Source organism: Notolabrus celidotus, chromosome 5 (assembly GCF_009762535.1).
Source record: "Notolabrus celidotus isolate fNotCel1 chromosome 5, fNotCel1.pri, whole genome shotgun sequence".
In the NCBI taxonomy this organism is placed as follows: domain Eukaryota; kingdom Metazoa; phylum Chordata; class Actinopteri; order Labriformes; family Labridae; genus Notolabrus; species Notolabrus celidotus.
The window spans coordinates 12,335,049-12,355,359 of NC_048276.1; the positions used below are offsets into that span (position 1 = coordinate 12,335,049).

At 40.8% G+C, this 20,311-nt stretch overlaps 1 protein-coding gene across 1 annotated transcript in view; it reads left to right on the forward strand.

Annotated features, from left to right (window-relative positions):
* ephb4a (eph receptor B4a) overlaps window positions 1-16,577 on the forward strand; it is a 56,211-nt gene extending 39,634 nt beyond the window's left edge. The window contains exons 5-17 of the mRNA XM_034683424.1: window positions 1,724-1,876; window positions 4,505-4,840; window positions 4,928-5,052; window positions 6,438-6,603; window positions 6,929-7,028; window positions 9,960-10,024; window positions 10,184-10,297; window positions 10,659-10,906; window positions 11,064-11,279; window positions 11,584-11,733; window positions 12,023-12,216; window positions 12,662-12,820; window positions 13,099-16,577. Of these exons, the coding sequence (XP_034539315.1) occupies window positions 1,724-1,876; window positions 4,505-4,840; window positions 4,928-5,052; window positions 6,438-6,603; window positions 6,929-7,028; window positions 9,960-10,024; window positions 10,184-10,297; window positions 10,659-10,906; window positions 11,064-11,279; window positions 11,584-11,733; window positions 12,023-12,216; window positions 12,662-12,820; window positions 13,099-13,207 (2,135 nt within the window). The 3' untranslated portion in view covers window positions 13,208-16,577. The remainder of the gene's footprint in view (window positions 1-1,723; window positions 1,877-4,504; window positions 4,841-4,927; window positions 5,053-6,437; window positions 6,604-6,928; window positions 7,029-9,959; window positions 10,025-10,183; window positions 10,298-10,658; window positions 10,907-11,063; window positions 11,280-11,583; window positions 11,734-12,022; window positions 12,217-12,661; window positions 12,821-13,098) is intronic.
* Window positions 16,578-20,311: the final 3,734 nt, after the last annotated feature.

Genomic DNA, 20,311 nt, shown 5'->3' on the forward strand with positions numbered 1-20,311 from the left:
GTGCATGAACACCCCCCGACGTGCGCACTCGCAACAACACACTCTCCCTGCAACACACCAACACAGACAAATGTCGAGCACTAAAAACAAAGCAACATAAGAAGAAATGTTTTCTCTGGAAAATGTGTGCTTGCATCCATCTCGGTTTGAAGGTAGGATTCAGTTTGATCTCTGTGGGAGGTATAATGATTTTTCATAACAAAAATTTCATTTCCGACATTTTGCTTCTGGTGAAGTGCGCTTGGCATTTGCAGCGTTCTGAGAGAGCTGCGAGGAGGAAAAAATCCCCAGACCATAAAGGGAAATTGCCTTTTATAGCAAGATTGAACAGTTAATTTTCTTTTGAAGGCCGGTCATTTCAGAAAATGAAATTGTCGTCGAGGTTTACTATTGGATTAATTTCCCTGTAATGCCTTTATCTCCCATAGACAAAACATACATTTTCTGGGTCAAACACAAGCCCTTAATGTGGAACTTATGAATGCTGTCAAGATGATTTAGTGTCACGGATGAGCTTGATTACAATATTTAAACAAAGGCTTCAGTAAGGCCCTAGAAGGCTGTAAACACTGCGACATAGGGGGACTGTGATTCTCCATGGACCAGGAGCTTTACCAATTTTGTTATATAATGAAAGGTTCAAGACCACAATGCAGAAATCAGCTTTAGAAAGGACTAAGGCCAAAAGATTACTTTTTTTTTTACAGTATCTTAACATTATTCTTTATTTAAAACCCTCGTGAAGTGAAGTTTGTCAGTAAATCACCAGACAGTTACTGAAATTAGCGCTGACACTGCATTTAAACTTTGCTTTCTTTATGACCAGCAGTAACAGATGAAAACAATAATCGTCCTTTTAGCTGAATAAGATCCAAAAGCATCCAATTTAGTTCAGTAATCATGATTTATGTCAAAGAATTTAACTTTACAGTGTACTTTTTAACAGCCTCTAACAGGTGATGATGTGCTGCAGCACTCAGCACACACCAATCTATTCTTCACACCTGGGAAAGTCCTGCAAGCGAGACGTCAGACGGCGGACAGGCTCGAGTGCATAACAATTCTGTTTTTACTATAACAATGCTGCACTCGGTGTGAAAGTTTATTGTTTAATTCCCCTCACTCAGCAGCAGGAGCCAAGTTTCAACACACTGAAGACATACTGTAAACACTGCAGGTTTCAGCGACAGTATGTGGTGTCCCGAGGTGACAGCTCATTACACAGTCAAGTGTAGGACAGTACGAGGAGAATGGGTTCAGGCTGGAGATAAAACTTATGACTGTTTTCATAATCAGTAAAGTAAACATACATTTTATTTCTGTTGTAAAATGATTATTATTATTTATTTAAATGTTGGCCGTTGATTGTCAGATTGGTGTCTCACATCTACATATGTTTCTGTAACTCCAGAGAAAAGCAGCATGTCACTGACAGACTGGCTTATTCACTCAATTGACTGTTACTATCCCATTCATTACTGTGATTGTGTTCGGTTTATAGCCGCCATTACGGTGCTCTGTCTGTCAATCTGCAACCATCTGCCACTTAAACACCCTGAGAATAAAACATAACCGTGTTTGCATATTCAGTTTGACCTCGGACTGTCAGCGACACTGTGTGGCTGTGAAGATTTTCTTAAAATGTACCGTTGTATTCAGAGGTCATGTCTGGAACGCTGCTGAAAGTGTGCCCTCATTTGTTTTCCCCTCCTGTCCTCCTCAGCCTGTCCTGTGGGTCAGTTCAAGTCCAGCACAGAGGGACTGTGCACAGGCTGTCCAGGATTCAGCCATGCCACCTCCAGGGGTTCGTCTGTGTGTGCATGTCGCTCAGGATACTTGCGTGCAGAGACAGACGCCGCCGATACCCCATGCACTAGTAAGTATAAAGAAAACAGCACTCATACTCGAATACACATGCAAATATGGAAGAGACAAGCAACGGAGACATCCACTGCCCTGTTTTCACTCTCTTCCTTCCCTAATGCACTCCTCCACTTTGTTTTTTAACGTCTTCGGGGCTGTTTCTCTTTCCTCTGGGGTCATTTAGCCAAACTCCTCTTATCTGCTTTGTGTCCTTTGTCCCGCTGCTGGGCATTGAGATGCATGTCTTTTGTGACAGGTTGTTGGGGGGTAGGGGCTTCACTCTAAAAAGTGGAATAGGCATTGATGGTCTCAAGTGACACCTCTATGCGGATTCAGGAATTTCAATTCAGCCACATGTTGCTTGTGTGAATGGGAGGGACTTTTTAATTAGGTGCACTCTTTCAGGATGGCCGTAGAGAGGATGGGAAACAATGCAAAAGCAGCATCGGGCTGCAGAGACTTCCTGTGCTGTGCAGGTGTGATATCAAAGCTGACTAGAGCTCACATCCACTGTTATTATTACTGATAACTTTAATTGCAAAAACTTTATCTTAATGATTTATCTCATAATTATTCCATTCCCATTATTTATTCTGTTTTTGTCCTGGATTGCCTGAGGAATTCCGCACATCACTTTTATTTTCAATTTGTCTGCAAAATTACTAACCAGCCGTGCCATCAGTAAATCATTCAGACCCTTCCCCTTGAAAATTAGTCTTTCTCATAGCTATGACAGCTTCACTTATTTTAACAAAGTGGATTCAGATTGTGAAGTCGTAAAAATGTATCGCCTCTAAAAATCCACATTTTCACATGTTGAATAAAAATTCATTCGCACCCAGATTGTCTCTGATGTTGCCCCACTTGGGCTTCCAATGAGAACACTATTAGCACTTAAGTTAGCTGCAGGCTCCGTGACAAAACTCTGTCTCCTTGGCAGGAACAGAAACTCATTCACACTGGCTGAGTGGTATTGCTGTTTAGTTATGCTTGGCTTGAGGCGATAGCTATCTTCTTCAGACGGTGATCATTATCATCCAGTTTGAGACAAATGTAATTGCACCAGTTAGATTCTGCAACACATATGCTCCTGCTGGGACGCAGAGCCTCTGCAGGATCATTGTTCTGCTTCGTGACTGCATGCACGGACTGAATAAAGCATCTTCAGCCTGTATGTTAAACATAAACAAATGGTCTGTGTGGGTCACGGAAAGGTAAAGCAGCAGCAAAATGACACAGCAGAGATTATAATTTGATTTAATGGAGGAATTTTACACACTGTGATTGCTGCAGAGCTCAGCGACTCCTACATATTAAAATCTGATGACAGCTTTGACCGAATAATGTGACATTATTTGGGCGATGACTACTGGTGCTGTGCAAAGGTATTCAGTCAAAAATAAGAATAGAAACTTTATTATTTGTAATGTTGCTGTAATGACTGCTGAGTCAGCTAAATAAGTTGAGAAAATTGTGACGCCTGGGCGAGACAGTAATGCTGCTGTTCAGACCAGTGGAAAAGACATTTAGAGGAGTAGTTTCAGTTTGGGAGGGAAGCCTGTTAGCTTGCAGCAGCTAGCAGACAGTTAGCTTAGCTTCACAAAAAGATAAGATAGAACAAATATCTTCTGTTGTAAAGTCCAGCTTTTTCCAGTTGAGACTTATAGCTAAGGTTAAAGCCTATACCTCCCAAAGATTAAGAGAGAGATACATGCCTTTTATTACGTCTAGGCTTGACTATTGTAACTCATTGTATGTGGGCTTAGATGTGTTGTCTATTCAATGCCTGCAGCTTGCTCAAAATGCTGCTGCTCGCCTCCTGACTGGCAGGAAAAAGAGGGAGCACATCACACCTGTGCTGCATGCTCTCTGCTGGCTCCCAGTCCGCCACAGGATTGATTTTAAAGTTGCACTTTTGACATACAAGGCCCTAAATGGATTGGCACCATCTTACTTGGCTGATCTTCATGTTCACAATCCAGCTCGAGCACTGAGGTCAACAAACCAGCTGCTCCTGGATGTGCCTAAAACCTGGGGCGCAGCAGCGGCCCCCAAGCTCTGGAATGGCTTGCCACTCCATTTACGATCTGCCCCCACTGTTGAATGTTTAAAATCTTTGTTTAAGACCCATCTCTTCTCTTTGGCCTTCTCCTCATGAAGAGGGCAGTAATATTCTGATATGTCGTGTTGTTTATTGTTGTCTTCATGTATGTTTTACTTTTTACCTTGTAAAGCACGTTGGCCAACACTGGTTGTTTTTAAATGTGCTATATATATATAAAGTTGACTTGACTTGACTTGACATGTGGAAGTACTGTTTCCTCAAAAAAGATACTGTTTTCGCTCAACAGTCTTCTAACTCGCTATGAATCCTACATTAGGAAAATATGGACATAAGACTGTTTTGAAAGTGTGCTGTTAACCATCTTGTGACACATTAAAATATCTGTTTTGAAATAGTAAATCTTCCAGCTGATGGTCTTGTTTGTTCTTGTAAGTCATATTCAGGCATCAGTCATCCATAACCAACCGAAACCTCCTCGCAGGAGTCTTAAGCAAGTTGATTTTCCTTTTGAGGGGCTTGAAGGAAAATCAGTCAAGATAAAATCAGTCTAACTGTGGCTTTCTCTTGTCATTGTAGGACCTCCCTCTACCCCACGTAGCATCGTCACTCAGATTAACGACACCACGCTCAGTCTGGAGTGGAACGAGCCTCTGGATAACGGCGGCAGGACAGACCTGAGCTACAGCGTCAGGTGCTCTGTGTGCAGGTCAACTAAGGGGCCGTGCCTCCACTGCGGAGACAGCGTCAGCTACCGGCCAGCCCAGCACGGCCTTCTGAGTCGCAGGCTGGAGGTGTGGGGCCTGCTGCCTCACACCACATACGTCTTCACAATCCAGGCAGTCAACGGGGTCTCACAGCTCAGCGGCAAAGACCCTGCCAGTGAAAGTGTCAACATCACCACGAGCCATGACGGTAAGAGGTGGAGGGAGACAGGTAGAAAAAAGGTATGAATAGTGGAGCTTTGCTGTGGTATTTATAATTCTTTTACCATCTGTGTAGTGCCGTCGCTGGTGTCTGTGATTCGGAAGAGTGACTCCACGGAGAGCAGTATGACTCTGCACTGGTCGGTCCCAGCTGAGCCTCACTACACCATCCTGCAGTACCAGATCCGCTACTGTGAGAGGGTGAGCTGCCTGACAGAATCTGTCTTAAAGGTCATGTGCTGTGGGGTTTCTGATTGTATTCCAGGTGAACTTTACATCAGGCCTAAAACTTCTGGAAAGAGAAAATGAGAACGGGTAGAGAATTAGAGGTCAAGCCAAAAAATTTTGATTCAAATGTTTGACTAAATCTTATCCTAAAGTAAAGCTGCCTTGTAATTTCAATGTTGCACCTTTCCCATGTTTTTAATATTGCCAGACATCTTGACATCTATAATATCCAGATAACAAGTCATTACTATTTTTTCAACATAGATGGGAGTTCTGTATGGAGCACAAGTTATCTTGTCTTCATAAGAGACAGAGTTTATAACAAGCATAACAAAGACACATTTTCATTTCTGACAGAGAGGATGACAGGGAAGCCACGTCAGTCACTGACCACTTTTCTTCTGGGTTGTGTTTAACCCTCCTATTATGTTTGTTTCTCTGGAACAGCATTAATGTTCCTGGGTCAATTTGACCCGAGGCATATTACATTATCCAAAAGTGTCAGAACTCCAAAAAATCCCAATACACATTTTTTTAAATCTAATTTTTAACTCCATTACTAACCATTTAAATTAAGATTTAGTCCATTGGTGTTCTTTAATTCTCACAGATCATGGTTCAATGAGGATAATCACTCGTTTTTCATTAAAATTCATGTAAAAAATTTTTTTGATGTGCATAGGAAAGCCCAAAATATAAATACAATAGTTTTATATGATATAGATTTTTGTTTAATTTATTTTACATTTTGAGTTTTTTTATTCTTATGAAGTCATGTTGATAAATTAACACCAGACACCTCTTCTGTCACATGCTGCCCAGATTTTTATGCTGCATTTAGCTGGTTTGGAAGGCATATATTTCCTAAAATAGACTTTAACAAGGGTCAATTTGACCTGCAACATAACAGGAGGGTTAAAAACTGTCTTAGTGATCAGTTCTCTGTAGGGGGATCTGCATTTGGCATTTCCATCACCAATTTCTTTGTTGATGCTTGAACTAAACACCCAAGAAAACCCTGACTCAGAGCACCAGTGACTTTTTTCTGTGAACTAAATACATCCTAAAGTGTAACTTCTGCTTCCCTGACCTGGTCTTGCTTTAAAATGAGACCCCATGTCTCAGTGAGATTACCTGTCTAAGTAAAGGTTGAATGAATAAAAGTGTAAGACTGTATAATTATGTTTTAATGTACTCTAATTTCAGATGCAATTAAAAGTATATGGTCTTTTAATTATGTAGATTATCCTATAGCAGTCCCTTTAGGGTTTGAATTCTTCACAGTGATTACATTGTTTCCTCATATCCTTATGTTTCGCTCAGTGTCTCTCCTGCTAAGTCATGTTTTCATTCTTTAGGAGCGACGGAGTGAAGATCAGTGTCACTATGCAGAGAGTAACAGAAACCAGGTCGTGCTGACAGACCTCCGCAGGGCCTCCCAGTACGAGGTGCAGGTCCGGGTTCGCACCATGGCGGGCTACGGCAGCTTTAGTCCTACAGCTGTGTTCCGCACGCTTCCTGATGGTAGGAAAGAGCCCTGTTTCCTTCTTTGTCTCCTCACATCTTTTTCTTTTTTTCCTTTTTAACACATTTTTCTCTCCACTGGGGAGGTTTTTTGATTCTTTTCTTGTTATGAGTCTATTGCCTGCGTCCTTGTATTGAGTTAGTGTCCTTGTATCAAGCTCTTTCATATTATAAATTCCCGTCATGCTCTTTCTTCCCGTCTCATACTTTTCTTTTACTTCTAGAGTAAACCTCCTGCCATGATTTCTGTCATTACATTACCCTGACTCTCTGTTTGTCTGTCTCCTTTTCTTTCCTCTTTTTTGTTCTCCCTCTCCTCTCTCAGGACAAGACGCTGCCTCCCAGTTCTTGGTACCCGGCATCCTTATCGCTGCTGGGATGCTGCTGCTTGTCACTTTCGTCTTTGTGGCCGCCTACTGCATACGGTGAGAACCAGGGGAGAGGAGAGAAAGAGAGGCAGAGATAAAAGATAGATTTGGAAGAGAAAGGAGCTGACAGAATAACAGGAAACTGCAAAAAAGGGGGAATCTAAAACCAATAACAACCATGACCCCAATTTTGCAGCTTAGCACCGCTTTGTTCTTTTGTTTATACAATCGTATCTTATCAACCGTGGATTTGCACTCTGTTATCCACACCTTTTTTCTTTTTTATCTGTGTGAGGCAGTTCAGACACAAAGCAGTGCTTATGATGTCTTCTGCTTACACAGCTAAAAGTTATCCTGCTCATTAGAACGTTTTCCTTAGGCTTCATTGTTTGAGTAAATACTGCTGGATGCCATCAGAGGTAGAGAAAGAGAGAGAGAGCATGTTTGTGTGTGTGTGTGTGTGTGTGTGTGTGTGTGTGTGTGTGTGTGTGTGTGTGTGTGTGTGTGTGTGTGTGTGTGTGTGTGTGTGTGTGTGTGTGTGTGTGTGTGTGTGTGTGTGTGTGTGTGTGTGTGTGTGCGTGCCTGTGTGTGTGTGTGAGAGAGAGAGAGAGACAGGTTGAGAAAAATGGTGGTAGAGGTAGAGGGCAGGGAGAGACAGGATGCAGGCGTCCCAACCCTGTTTCCACAGGACAGGAGAACAATAGCTGTGACCTTGTGACACACACACTCTCACTCACACACACGCACACACACACACACCACACAAACCAGCGGCTGAGGCCCAGATCTGCCACTAACTGAGGGTGGTGCATTATTGCTATTTTAGGCTTATGAGGTGGGAGAGGGAGAGAAATGGAGGAAGGCAGGGATCCAGTAGCTACAGGGGTTGTTACAGTCTTGTTGGGATGAATTTGCTCCAGGAGAATTATAATGGAGCGGCTCTTGTCAACGAGCAGAAGAGCTAAGGTTGGTTCAGGTGTTGGATGCTACAGCAAGCCAGTGTGACTCTTGACTCTGTGTGTGGTCGAAACTGCTGGGGAATATTTAGAAAAAAATCAAAAAACCCCCCCCAAAAAAAATTAAGTGGTTGTTTCTCATCAAGGTAATGTAATAAAATGATGAGTGTGTCTTTAATAATAAAAGTAATAATTTTATTTATAGAGCACTTTTTAAAAGCCAGGTTACAAAGTGCTTTACATGGGCAGCATGACAAAACAAGCAGGTCATAAAATCTCACAAGGCAAGATAAAGAAATAAAACATATTTTAAAAGACGTAAAATTCCCCTAAAAGAACTCAAGGCTAGGCAGCTTTATTTGTATAGTGCAACTCAATGTGCTTTACATTAAAACATTAAAAGCATTGGAAACATTCAGACAAGCATGAAAGAGCCCAATTAAAATGACAAATATAATAAAACAGAAAATAAAAGGAAAATTACAAATATATTAAAATTAACATTTAAAGTGAGTTAAAATAAGCTAAGATAGGAAGGCAGTGCCAAATAAAAAAAGTCTTAGTCTTTGATTTAAAAGAGGTGAGAGTTGGAGCAGACCTGCACCGTTCAAGGAGTGTGTTCCAGATATGTGGTGCATAATGACAAAAGGCTGTACCATGTTTCGTTCTGACTCTCGGGACTGAAAGCAGACCAGTACCTGATGACCTCAGAGGTCGAGGTGGTTCATAAAGTAGCAGCATATCAGCAATGTATTTTGGGCCTAAACCATTCAGTGCTTTATAAACCATCAGCAGGATTTTAAAGTCTACTCTCTGACAGACAGGAAGCCAGTGTAGAGATCTAAGAACTGGAGTGATGTGGACTACTTTTTTGGTCCTTGTTAGGACTCGAGCAGCACCATTCTGTATGAGCTGCAGTCGTCTGATGGACTTTTTAGGGAGTCCCGTAAAGACCCCGTTACAGTAGTCTAGTCTGCTAAAGACGAATGCATTTAAAGGAATGAAATTAATCTAAAAAATATATGTTTTAAAGAATAAAATAAAATAAAATGAAATAGAGTTCAGGTAAAATCAGGAAAGGCTCTGCGATAAAAGTTGGTTTTAAGAAGGGATTTAAAACAGATCACCGACTCGACAGACTTGACACATTTTCATTTTTTGAGATGCTTGCTTGTGACCAAGTCTTCTTTAGACAAAAACACACATCAATGTAGATTCTCTTTTTTTTATTGATTACTTAAACTTATCATCACTTTTGTGTTTAAAGCTTATTTTGGCCTTTTCTTAAAGTTTTTATTATATTTTTATTCATTTTCCAGATGTTGATCATCTGGTAACCTTTATACGTAGCTCCTTTTACACTGCCTATTTAAGACGGGTCAGTTACACCTCTTTTACGCCTCGCCATCAATGGTGTAGGTGTCACTTAGGCGTGGTGGTGGAGCGAATTGAGCTGGCATCAGAAGAAGAGTGCGAGGCAAAACAATGTCACTGTAAACTGGGAAAGCCAGCAGGAAGTGATTGATCGACATGTGGTAACCTACTTGAAAATTAACTTATGCAAAAATGCAGTAGTGGAGTACAAAAGTGTAGTGACGGCAGAGGTATATGTGTGCACTTTGGCAGAATACCAGAATAAAAAGGTCTGATGATAGTGAAGCTACAACATCAAGTACTAAACCACAACATGTGCAGTCTTTTCAACCCCCCTCCCAACAGTCTCTGATTACACTTAACATGTAGGATATCTAAATAAAATAGGGTAAAGGAATGTAAAATCATTGATCTAGCTGCATTGCACACTTGCAACCTAACATGTCCTGCTCAGTTAATCACATCCACAGAGAACTCTGGAGATAAAATCAATATTAACGAGTCAAAGAAGCATCTTTGTTATTTTGCTCTTATTGTATCTTAACAGTCACTATGTAACACTGATTTGCATCACATTTCGCTGATAAGCATCCATTCTTCAGATAAACGCGCTGCCGTCCCTATCTCACTTTCTTTGTCCTGATCTCTCCACCTGCAGCAGACACAGCCGACTGAAGGATCCAGAACTGAGCGACAAAAACAACCAGTATCTTATCGGCCAAGGTAACAGCTCAGACACACACACATTAAACCTCAGCTGGGATTTAAAACTTATCCACGTCAAGAAAATTATTTTTAATGTGACCGAGCTCGGATATGCCCACAGTGCTGTAACATGTCTTCTTTTCCTTTCCCACGACTCTCTTTGTATTCCTCTCACAGGGGTCAAGGTCTACATCGACCCCTTCACCTATGAGGACCCTAACGAGGCAGTGAGAGAATTTGCCAAGGAAATTGATGTTTCCTTTGTTAAGATTGAGGAGGTTATTGGTGCTGGTAAGTCCCAGTCCTGTCCTGTTCTGTTCCCACAACTCACAAAAGACTGAATGTGCTTTTTACCTCGTTAGGTTGATTCACTATTTACAACGTAACATTATTAAAAGGATAAGTAATTAAAGTTGAATGGATTTTGTGACATTAAAAACCAATGTCTGTTTTCTTCTAATAAGATCAAATCAATAATGAAGCCAAAATAAATAAATTACCTGACAAATATTACCAGCCTTCATTGGAATCAAAGGTCACAAGTAGCTGGGAGCAAGGTTTAGCTTTTAAAAACAGCTCTGGTGCTCTAATGTGATAAAGACCTGTCAAAGAAAACAGCCATAATGTGTGTTTATGTGTCTGTCCGCTGCAGGAGAGTTCGGGGAGGTGTGTCGAGGACGGCTGAGGGTCCCAGGGAAAAAAGAGAACTACGTCGCCATTAAGACGCTAAAGGGAGGCTACACTGACAAACAGAGAAGAGACTTCCTGTCCGAGGCCTCCATCATGGGCCAGTTCCAGCACCCAAACATCATCCACCTGGAGGGGATCATCACCGCCAGCTGTCCTGTCATGATCCTCACAGAGTTTATGGAGAACGGAGCTCTAGACTCTTTTCTACGGGTGAGTGTAACACAAAGAACACACACTCACACATTTAAAACAGACTGCTACTTCATTCTTTCTCCAGCTGAGCCGTCTCTCTCTCTCTCTCTCTCTCTCTCTCTCTCTCTCTCTCTCTCTCTCTCTCTCTCTCTCTCTCTCTCTCTCTCCTCCGCAGCTGAACGACAGCCAGTTTACGCCCATCCAGCTGGTTGGAATGCTGCGTGGCATCGCCTCAGGCATGAAGTACCTGGCAGAGATGAGCTACGTCCACAGAGACCTGGCTGCTCGCAACATCCTGATAAACAGCAACCTGGTGTGCAAGGTGTCCGACTTCGGCTTGTCGCGCTTCCTGCAGGAGAACTCCTCTGACCCGACCTACACCAGCTCTCTGGTTAGACAATTATCCTCTACAGAAAATGCATAAAACATTTTCACTACTTTCATCTTCAGTGCATTTATTCTGGTCTTTTTTTTTTTTTTTGCATAAATTTTAATTTAAAAGGCTTGATGCATATTCTGACTCACTATCATGCTAGTTTCATAGAGCTTTTACTTTTTATAACAGTCATAAAAGTCCATTATTTAATCACATGAACTTAGAATTACTATTTCACCAGCTCATATTTTTTTTAAATACTTGTCAGACCATTTTCATGTCAAATTTTGCAGAGCTGACTTTTTTTATTTCAATGCAGGGAGGGAAGATCCCAATCCGCTGGACAGCACCAGAGGCAATAGCCTTCAGAAAGTTTACCTCAGCCTCAGATGTGTGGAGCTATGGCATCGTCATGTGGGAGGTCATGTCTTTTGGAGAGAGGCCATACTGGGACATGAGCAACCAGGATGTAAGTTATATTGAGTCATTTTTAACCATGGTTATGAAGGTTTTTTTAGGCTCAGCATTAAGATGAGTTTTCTCAAACAGAATGTGATGTGTGAATTCTGAATAACAGCTCCAAATGACTCAAATATAATGGTTGAATAATGGCTTAATGATAAGATGGCTGTGAAGGTTTCAGTTGAGAGTTTCCCAACATTATCCTGATTCTGTTATTGATTCGCTTTTTGTTCCTCTCTTCAAAGCAGCTCCACATTGATTAAACAGAGTTAAAATGACACCTTTTTCATCATCAGGTAATCAATGCCATAGAGCAGGACTACAGGCTGCCCCCACCCCCTGACTGCCCCACCCACCTGCACCAGCTGATGCTGGACTGCTGGCAGAAGGACCGCTCGGCACGCCCTCGCTTCGCAGACCTCGTCAGCGCTCTGGACAAGCTGATCCGCAACCCTGCCTCCCTGAAAATAGTGGCTCAAGAAGCAGGAGGGTGAGTGTGTGCAGATGTGAATACCTGTCATTCACAGTGACAGTAGACATGCAGCTGAGAATGAACAGAAAAGACAAAGAATGTGTCTCCTTTTATGAAGTTTCCCCCTTAGAGTCTGTTTGGAATTCCAACCATCTCGGGACAGACATTACCCTCCTGCTGCCCAATCTTGTGTAACACCTTAATGTCCTGCTGTGACCTGTCAGTCACTTGCTGTGCCTGTTTCCCTTCCTCCACTTTCTGCCTGTCAGCTGGACACATGCAGCTGAGGACATGCCACCCCCTACAAATCCCATTGTTTGTCCCTGTCCGTCACTCAGCCTCAGATTATACCTCTGCCTGTCGACTGGAATGTTGCTGCAGGATATGTATAAGCTCCTCTCTGTTGTTGTGGTGAGTGTATGTGTAAAGTTGTCCCCTTTGTTTCCTTGCTCTGTCCCCCCAGACCGTCCTACCCCCTGCTGGACCAGCGTGCACCTTTAGCCCTCTCGTCGTGTGCTTCGGTCGGGGAATGGCTCAGGGCCATCAAGATGGAGCGCTATGAAGACAGCTTCCTGCAGGCCGGCTTTAACTCAGTGGACCAGCTGGCCCAGATCACCACACAGTCAGTTCCTATTGTATCTTATCTGTACTTACAGAACCTGGTACTTTCCAGGATTTTCCCTTTAGAGTTAACACGTTCAGGGGCTGAGTGAGGATGCAAGTGTTTTGGCTTTTGGTCACGACCATGAATAACAGGCTGAATTATACTGAAGTTAATTTCTTATTTGAAATAAAGACTATGAAAGCCCAAAGGGGAAGAAATGCATTAAATGACAGGCTGTTTTAATTTCCAATAGATCTATCTCTCATTTGTGGTTCTTATTTCTCACATTTTCTCAGGGACCTGCTGCACATGGGAGTAACGTTGGCCGGACATCAGAGGAAAATTCTTTCCAGCATCCAGACAATGACCTTTCGGAACAAGAGCACAGCAACTGTGACCTTCTAGCTGCTCACCTGTCTCCTTACTGGACATGACCACCAGCACACTGGAAGCAGCCATGTACTGAGAGCACTCTGGATCATCTTCTGTGACCCACAGACTGAAAGAGCAGTTGGCTGGATTTATAAATGACTGAAAAAATTCCAAACAGAAAAAAAAGCAAGTCATCCAGAGAGTGGGCAAGTCTCTGTCTCCCACAGTGACCAAGGGGAGGAAGTGACGTTGAGAGCTGACTCGTTTTTACAGTTTGTGGTCAGTGTTTTTATATCTTCCACGAGGTTTGGACCCGATTACTGCGTTAAACCAAGAGGAGACAGTTTACAACGTTGCTGTGGTATCATGTCATTTTAAAACTGGTGGTTGTTGTACCAATAAAAAAATTTAAAAAGTCACTTAGCCAAAGGAGAGGAGACATACCAGTGCCAATCCAAGGATTCAGTGTTCATATTGTTGTGTAATTATGAATGAGAACTGCTTTCACCCTGGGTGTCTTGCATAATATTCCATTTGGATTATGTTACTACACAGACCACCTTTGCATCAAGACAAACATTTTAACTGTTGGATTTGACTTCTCCCTTTCCATTTAAATTCAACAGTACCTCCTCTTTACTCAGGTGTGATGTGTAATGCAGACTTTGGAGAGTGTCACATTTGACATAAACAGACTTATCTCCCCAGTTTGACGCTCCACTTCCAGCTCCACGTGTGAGCAGGAGAAGAGAGACACCGAGACATATCAGCACTTTTGTCATTTCAGAGTGAATTGTAATCTTCAGTAGCTCCATGTGTTTCTCTTGGAGTGTGGTTGGTTTATTTCCACTGCCTGTGTGTCTGCTGGCAGCTCAGTTTCATTAGAGTCGGACTAAACAAGGACCAAGCGGACTCAGAGACCAGAGAACACTGTTGAGTCAGTATTCCGCATAAAAAAATTCACCAAGGAAGCTATCTGGGCTCAGACTTGTTTTTCTTGATATAACTGATACATTTTTAATTCTTGTTCTGTCTTCTTCATCTTCCAGTGCCATTCAGATTTTTGTGTACTTCAATGCCATTTTTATAAAGCAGAAATCTTTTATGAGTGACTTTTGTCTGATGAATTTTAATAAACCTTAAAGGTCTACTTTGACATTTTGAAGATGAGTATGTAACTAGTCTTCAACAGGTGCTGCTTTACAGTCAGAAAAACATGGTTTTGGCTTTGGTCCCAAAGCTACACAAGAAAAAAAAAACATTTTTAACATTCCCAACATTTACTGAAACAACAGAGCTACCAGCTTAGCTTCACACTATAGCTAGAAAACAGCAACCTGTTGCACCAACTGGGTGTAAGTTCAAACATAGCCTAGTTTGAGCGTAATTTCTCATTTAGGATGAAGTTTACACTCTACTAACATTTTGGACGTTGCACCAGCTGTGATAGTTCCAACGTCAGCCTAAGTTACAACTTAATTCTTACACTTAGCTCCTAGTAGGTGTAAAGTCCTCCGTAGAGTATATCGGCTGCCATGGCGCATCGTTTTGAAAGTTGGGATGAATTGGAGGATGAGGAGATACAGAGAGTTCTCACAGCTAGATTACGACAACAACGCGAGAGAGATTACATCCTTTGGAAAAATATGGTGACCAAGATTTGAGCTCCTGAGTATTAACACATGTTGTGGTTGATAATTTTACCACTCGATGTCACTGTTGTTATACACACATTGTAGATTAAGGCTTTAGGCTATCACCTTACTTTAGTTTGTTTCAGCTGTTTGTCAGTTCGAAGACAATTAGGCACGAAAGGTAATGCATCAAAATTGGTGCTTTCCTCTGATTGGCTGCTGGAAGTGTAAACATCATATCTGCAACAATGTTTTGGTTAGTTTGGACGTTATGGTCTACTAGTTAAGACAACCTTACATCTCCATGGTGCAACCAAACAATGACACAACTTATGTTACAAACTAACTAGTTTAAACGTATGGTTTAGTGTGGACTTTACACCCTAACTTAGGACACAACTTGCGCACACCTGGTGCAACAGGCTTGCTTACGACTCCCAATATCCAATAGTTATAATAGTTGCTGTTTGTAAAGAAGAGAGCCCCCCTTTATTTTTCATATACATTTATTTAATCATTTAATGAGGTGCTTGTTGTTATGTTATTAAAGTGTTTATGTTTTTGTCCTACATATACATACATTGAAATATGTTCTTATTAACTTGGTATTGAAATAATACCACAGCTAACAGGCTAAGTAGTAGTTCAGCTCCTTCTATTTTTGGGCTCAGAGTCTTGTTTTCTGAGCATATGCTGGGTGTATTTTTTATCAATTGAATTTTATAATTTTTTTAATATAGTATACAAAACTAATCTCTTTACATTGAACTTAAAAAACAGTCCAAGTCTGCTAGCTAACAGGCTAGCTTGGATCCAGTATCTGGTATCCTTTGGTTTCACAGTGGAATGCTAAAACCACTGAGCTGCTATTTGATTAGCAGAGCAGCCTTCGCTTCAGTTTAATCTACTATATTATATTTTCTTTCATCATTGGTTGGGTCAGCAAAGGTTTTCTGCTTTTGTGCCAAAGCTACACATTTTTCTTTTGACATTTAGCCTGGGAAATCACAGTACATCCCTCCAAGCTAACAGACCAGGGTTTAGTTGGCAGTATCCATAGGTTTCAGGGTGGAATGCTAATTATAGCACTGGGTTGATGTTTGATTAGCAGACTACTCCCTCACACGTTATTACAAGTGCTTGTTGAAGACTACTGAGGTTCAAAATGTCAAAGTATTCTCAAGACCTTGCATCTCTTCAAGGATAATACCAGCCTTTTTGACATTTGGGTCATGTCTAATTTTTCCCTGAGTTTCAAGCAAACCTGCTGTGAATTGAGAAAATGAAGCTTAAACATCTAAAACATACTCGAAGTACCACGTTGAATACAAAAAAATACGCTTTTCACCAAACCATGGAGTGATTTTTATAGATTTTCTTTCTGGTGTTTTGTAAGGTTTCAAGAAGTTTGAAGTGCAAAATCAAACACTTCAACTGTGATGTGATAATAAATGAACCTTCAAGTCTGGTAGCTGCAAACCAAAAAGAAGATTAAGTTATCACTTGAAAAGTTATGTGAATTTGAGATTTCAGAAAATCATTGCTGCTCAGTATATGTTGGCTCATAATCAAAACTGCTGGTGTTGTCCCACAAGAGTCTGAGAGATCCCTTTAAGGATTATGGGAAATGTGGTCTTCATATTGAAGATCTGAATAAAATCAAGTTTGAAATAATGAATAGATAAAGTATGTTTTGATTACTGTCCTGTGTGTAGGCTTATATGTATTCAGTATTCATAATAAAGATGCACACCAGTGTTTACCATCAAGGAGTCCCGTTTCAGCTTGATAACATGTCCAGTCACCTTTACTCACTCCCAAAGTTCCCCTTCTTGTGATCGATAGAGACAGAAATTTCCTTTAGGCCTGTTACTGAGAGAATTCCATAATCTACCTGTTCCAATGACATGCTGTGCTGTTCCAGTGAACTCAGTGACTTTTGTCCCAAATTCTCAGTAACAAAGCAGCTCCACCTTCGCGAGAACACACTGTTGTTTCAGGATTAGCGGGAACCTTTCCGCTATCCTCTGTTGGGTTTTATTTCAGTGCTCAAGGATGTGAGGTAAATAAATTTTTCTCTGATCTCTTGTTTTTATCTTTGGTTAGATAATACCCTGCCAGAACTGTGTGTGATCATAGCAGAATGTGTGAGTACAGAGTTTAATGGGGTGTGTTTTTCTGCCTTCTTTGTGGCTCCTTGTTGCAAACATGCCTCTCATCTACCCCCTCGCCCCCCTTTATTAATAATGAGAAGGAAACAGGAGAATGCGAGGGCGAAAAATGAATCTCACTCCCCTCTATATTTCTCAGCTTTGCCTTCTTGAAGCCTTTCCTCTTGCCTTCTGTTTCTCCAGAGAGCCTTTACCCTGAGGGCTTGAAGCTTGTCCTCTCCTCTGTTTCCCTTCCTGGTCCTCAGCCCTTTTAATCATGAAGAGATGTTCTTTTCTTCTCCTGTGCCTCAGGCTGAGAGCAGCTTATAGCAGTATAAGCTTTAACTCACACACACACACTCTCTCTCTCCTCCCATCGCCAAAAGGTACCACAACCAGGCGAAGCTGCAAGGGCTTCAAGAAGTGTTTAGGTTCATTGATTAATGTAGTTTGATTATCTCTGTGTTACTGAATCATTCTTCTTCTTCTGCTCTCTTGTGGCTGACGAAGTACAGACCTGCGCTAATGCACTCTTAATGTAGTGGAGATAAATAATGATGAGTAACTGTGCTTGTATGCATGTTTTTTTAAATCCCACAGTGAGATTCGGTGTATATAAATCTCTGTAGTACTGATCCAGTGTTTGAAAGCGAGAGTCAGGCATTCATTTCTGGTTTCTACTTCTGTCAGTGCTTTGTGTGACCTTTGACCCTCACGTATAGTACAAATCTAGGCCCAGCTTTGTCTGTGCGTCTGAATGGCCATTCATTAGACCAGGCTGACCAGGTTTTAGCATTTGGTGGATTGTGTCATTCCCCTCACATTCCTCTGTGCATTCAAGTGTGGACTGTGTGTGTATGCATGGTTGCGGTGGGTGGGGGTTAACCAGTGGGACAGGTACATGTGTGTTTGAAAGCAAAGGGGGGCAGGGAGAGAGCTGGGATAAGAGGCAATCTGAAATGGTTTCAGTCAGTCTGGAGCAGTAGACACAGAAAATCAGAGTGTGATCCTGCATCAGATGTGCAGAGTTAAAGATATATATCTGTCTACAAAGTTAGGGGACTCTTGTGAGACAGATTAAAGTAAAACAAAGGAAAAAATTGAAGCAGACAGTCAAAACACTCACTTCTTGGGAGAGCCAAACTCCAAAACCTTTGTATTAGTTTCCCATGATACAATCTATAAGCATTTTAAGATGTTTTTCATCAATAAATCCTTGGTTTCAAATATCGACTTCCTATGATTCCATTATACAACCATTTTTACAGACTCAAGGTGTCAGTATCCAACTAAACTGTTAGTCAGATGGGCCAGCAGCACCTGAAACCCCCTTCCTCTCACTTCTCTGATGTCAAAATTTTAGGGCGATTCATCAAGACTGTTTTCAGCAGTGAACCAGGTGTTCAGAGATGATAAATTAACAGGATCTTGAGCATCTCTCTCAAGCTCTCTTTTTTCATCCTTTACAAAACAGCTTAATTTGTGTTAACAAAGTGCAACACTATTGAACACTCTCAGAAATCGTGCAACAATTATCCATGTTAGGACAGGTATGCTAGAATACTATCAATGGATGCACTCATTGAATCTAGTGGGGACTTTGGAAACAGGTAGGTGAAATGCTGAGTTTCATTTGGCTTATTTTTGGAAGGCATTATTTTCTAAAATATTCAAGGAACACATTTTTACAGGGGAGCATCTTTTACCATGAAAACTGCATTTTGTACAGTAGGTTAACGATTCAGTATTAACCCCTGTTATGTTGAGGGTCAAATTGACCATTTTTAAAGTCTATTTTAGGTAATAAATGCCTTCCAAACCAGCCAAATGCGGCATAAAAATCTGGGCAGCATGTGACAGAAGAGGTGTCGTGTTAATTTATCAACATCACTTCATAAAAATAAAAAAATTCAAGTTGTAAAATAAAAAAATAAAAAATCTATGTCATGTAAAACTATTGTATATATATTTAGGTCTTTCAAATGTACATACAAAAAGTTTTAACATTCATTTCAATGAAAAACGAGTGAGTTATCCTCACTGAACCATGATCTGTGAGAATTAAAGAACACCAATGGACTAAATCTTGATTTAAATGGTTAGTAATGGAGTTTAAAATTAGATTTAAAAAAAATTTACATTGGGATCTTTTGGGGTTATGACACTTTTGGATAATAGTATATGTCCTGGGTCAAATTGACCCAGGTACATTATTGCTTTTCCAGAGAAACTTAACAGGAGGGTTAAGTGAGATTGCTGTATGTTATCTGTCTTATAAAAAATAGATCTAATAGATTTTAGATAAGTAAAACTAATTATATCTGTTTCATTAATATTATTAAGTAGAATAGTTTGTTTCATGCATTCACACAACCGCTAGCTTCCTCTAATGTAATGCTGTAGAGTAGGGCGACTAAAGAGCCTACTGTCTTAACATTGATATCCTTCCCTTCTTCTACATGTATGCAACTAATAGTAACAAATTTGAAGGGAAAAGTATATTTTAAGGTTAAAAATACATACTTGATAACTCACTGTCCACCTCACTCAGCTAATGCTAGCATGACAGCACTTTTCAGCAATAATATAACGTTAGCTAGTTAGCTAGTAGGTACTCAACAACTTATTTTTTCAAACTTAACATTATGTTAGCTAAATCATGAAGTCTTTTATGTTGTAAAGCTCCCAAACAGCAACACAAGCTTTAGGTAATTTCCCAGCTAACAGTAATAATATGTAGTAAGTGGATAGATGCTAACAAGCGCTGTTGTCTCATCAGTAGGGTTGCCAACTGTCCCGTATTAGCCAGGACATCCCGTATATTGGGCTAAATTGGTTTGTTGATCTCAATTGTCACGTATATTGACTATTAACTCCTGTAAATACAGCAGACTGCACTCTACAGATCCTAGATCAGATTTTAAAAAAAACAGTGGATCATGTGCCAATCACATCTGCAATAAAGTGTGGAGAGGATTTTCTTCTCCCTGTCAGCATCAAGAAACAGATGCAGCACAGAGCTGATCAAAAATAAACTTCAAATATCTGTAAACTGTGACTTGTCATGTAAGGACTTCTCTCAGGCTGTGCAAAAGGACATAATACTGCTTGAGGCAGTCAAGAGCAGAAAAAAGTATCCATGGAAAAAGTACAATAAGTGAGTCATACTCTTCTTTTGCATTTCATTTTTCTTTTGCCTGTTTTTTGATGTAAAAAGCCAAATTGTGGTTTATTTGAGGTTTATTCTTATGAGGTTACATAATGATACAGTAAGGATTAAAGGGAATATTCTCACTTTCTGCATTTCCAGTTGAATCAGAATATGAATATATGCTGAATTCACACATCATGCT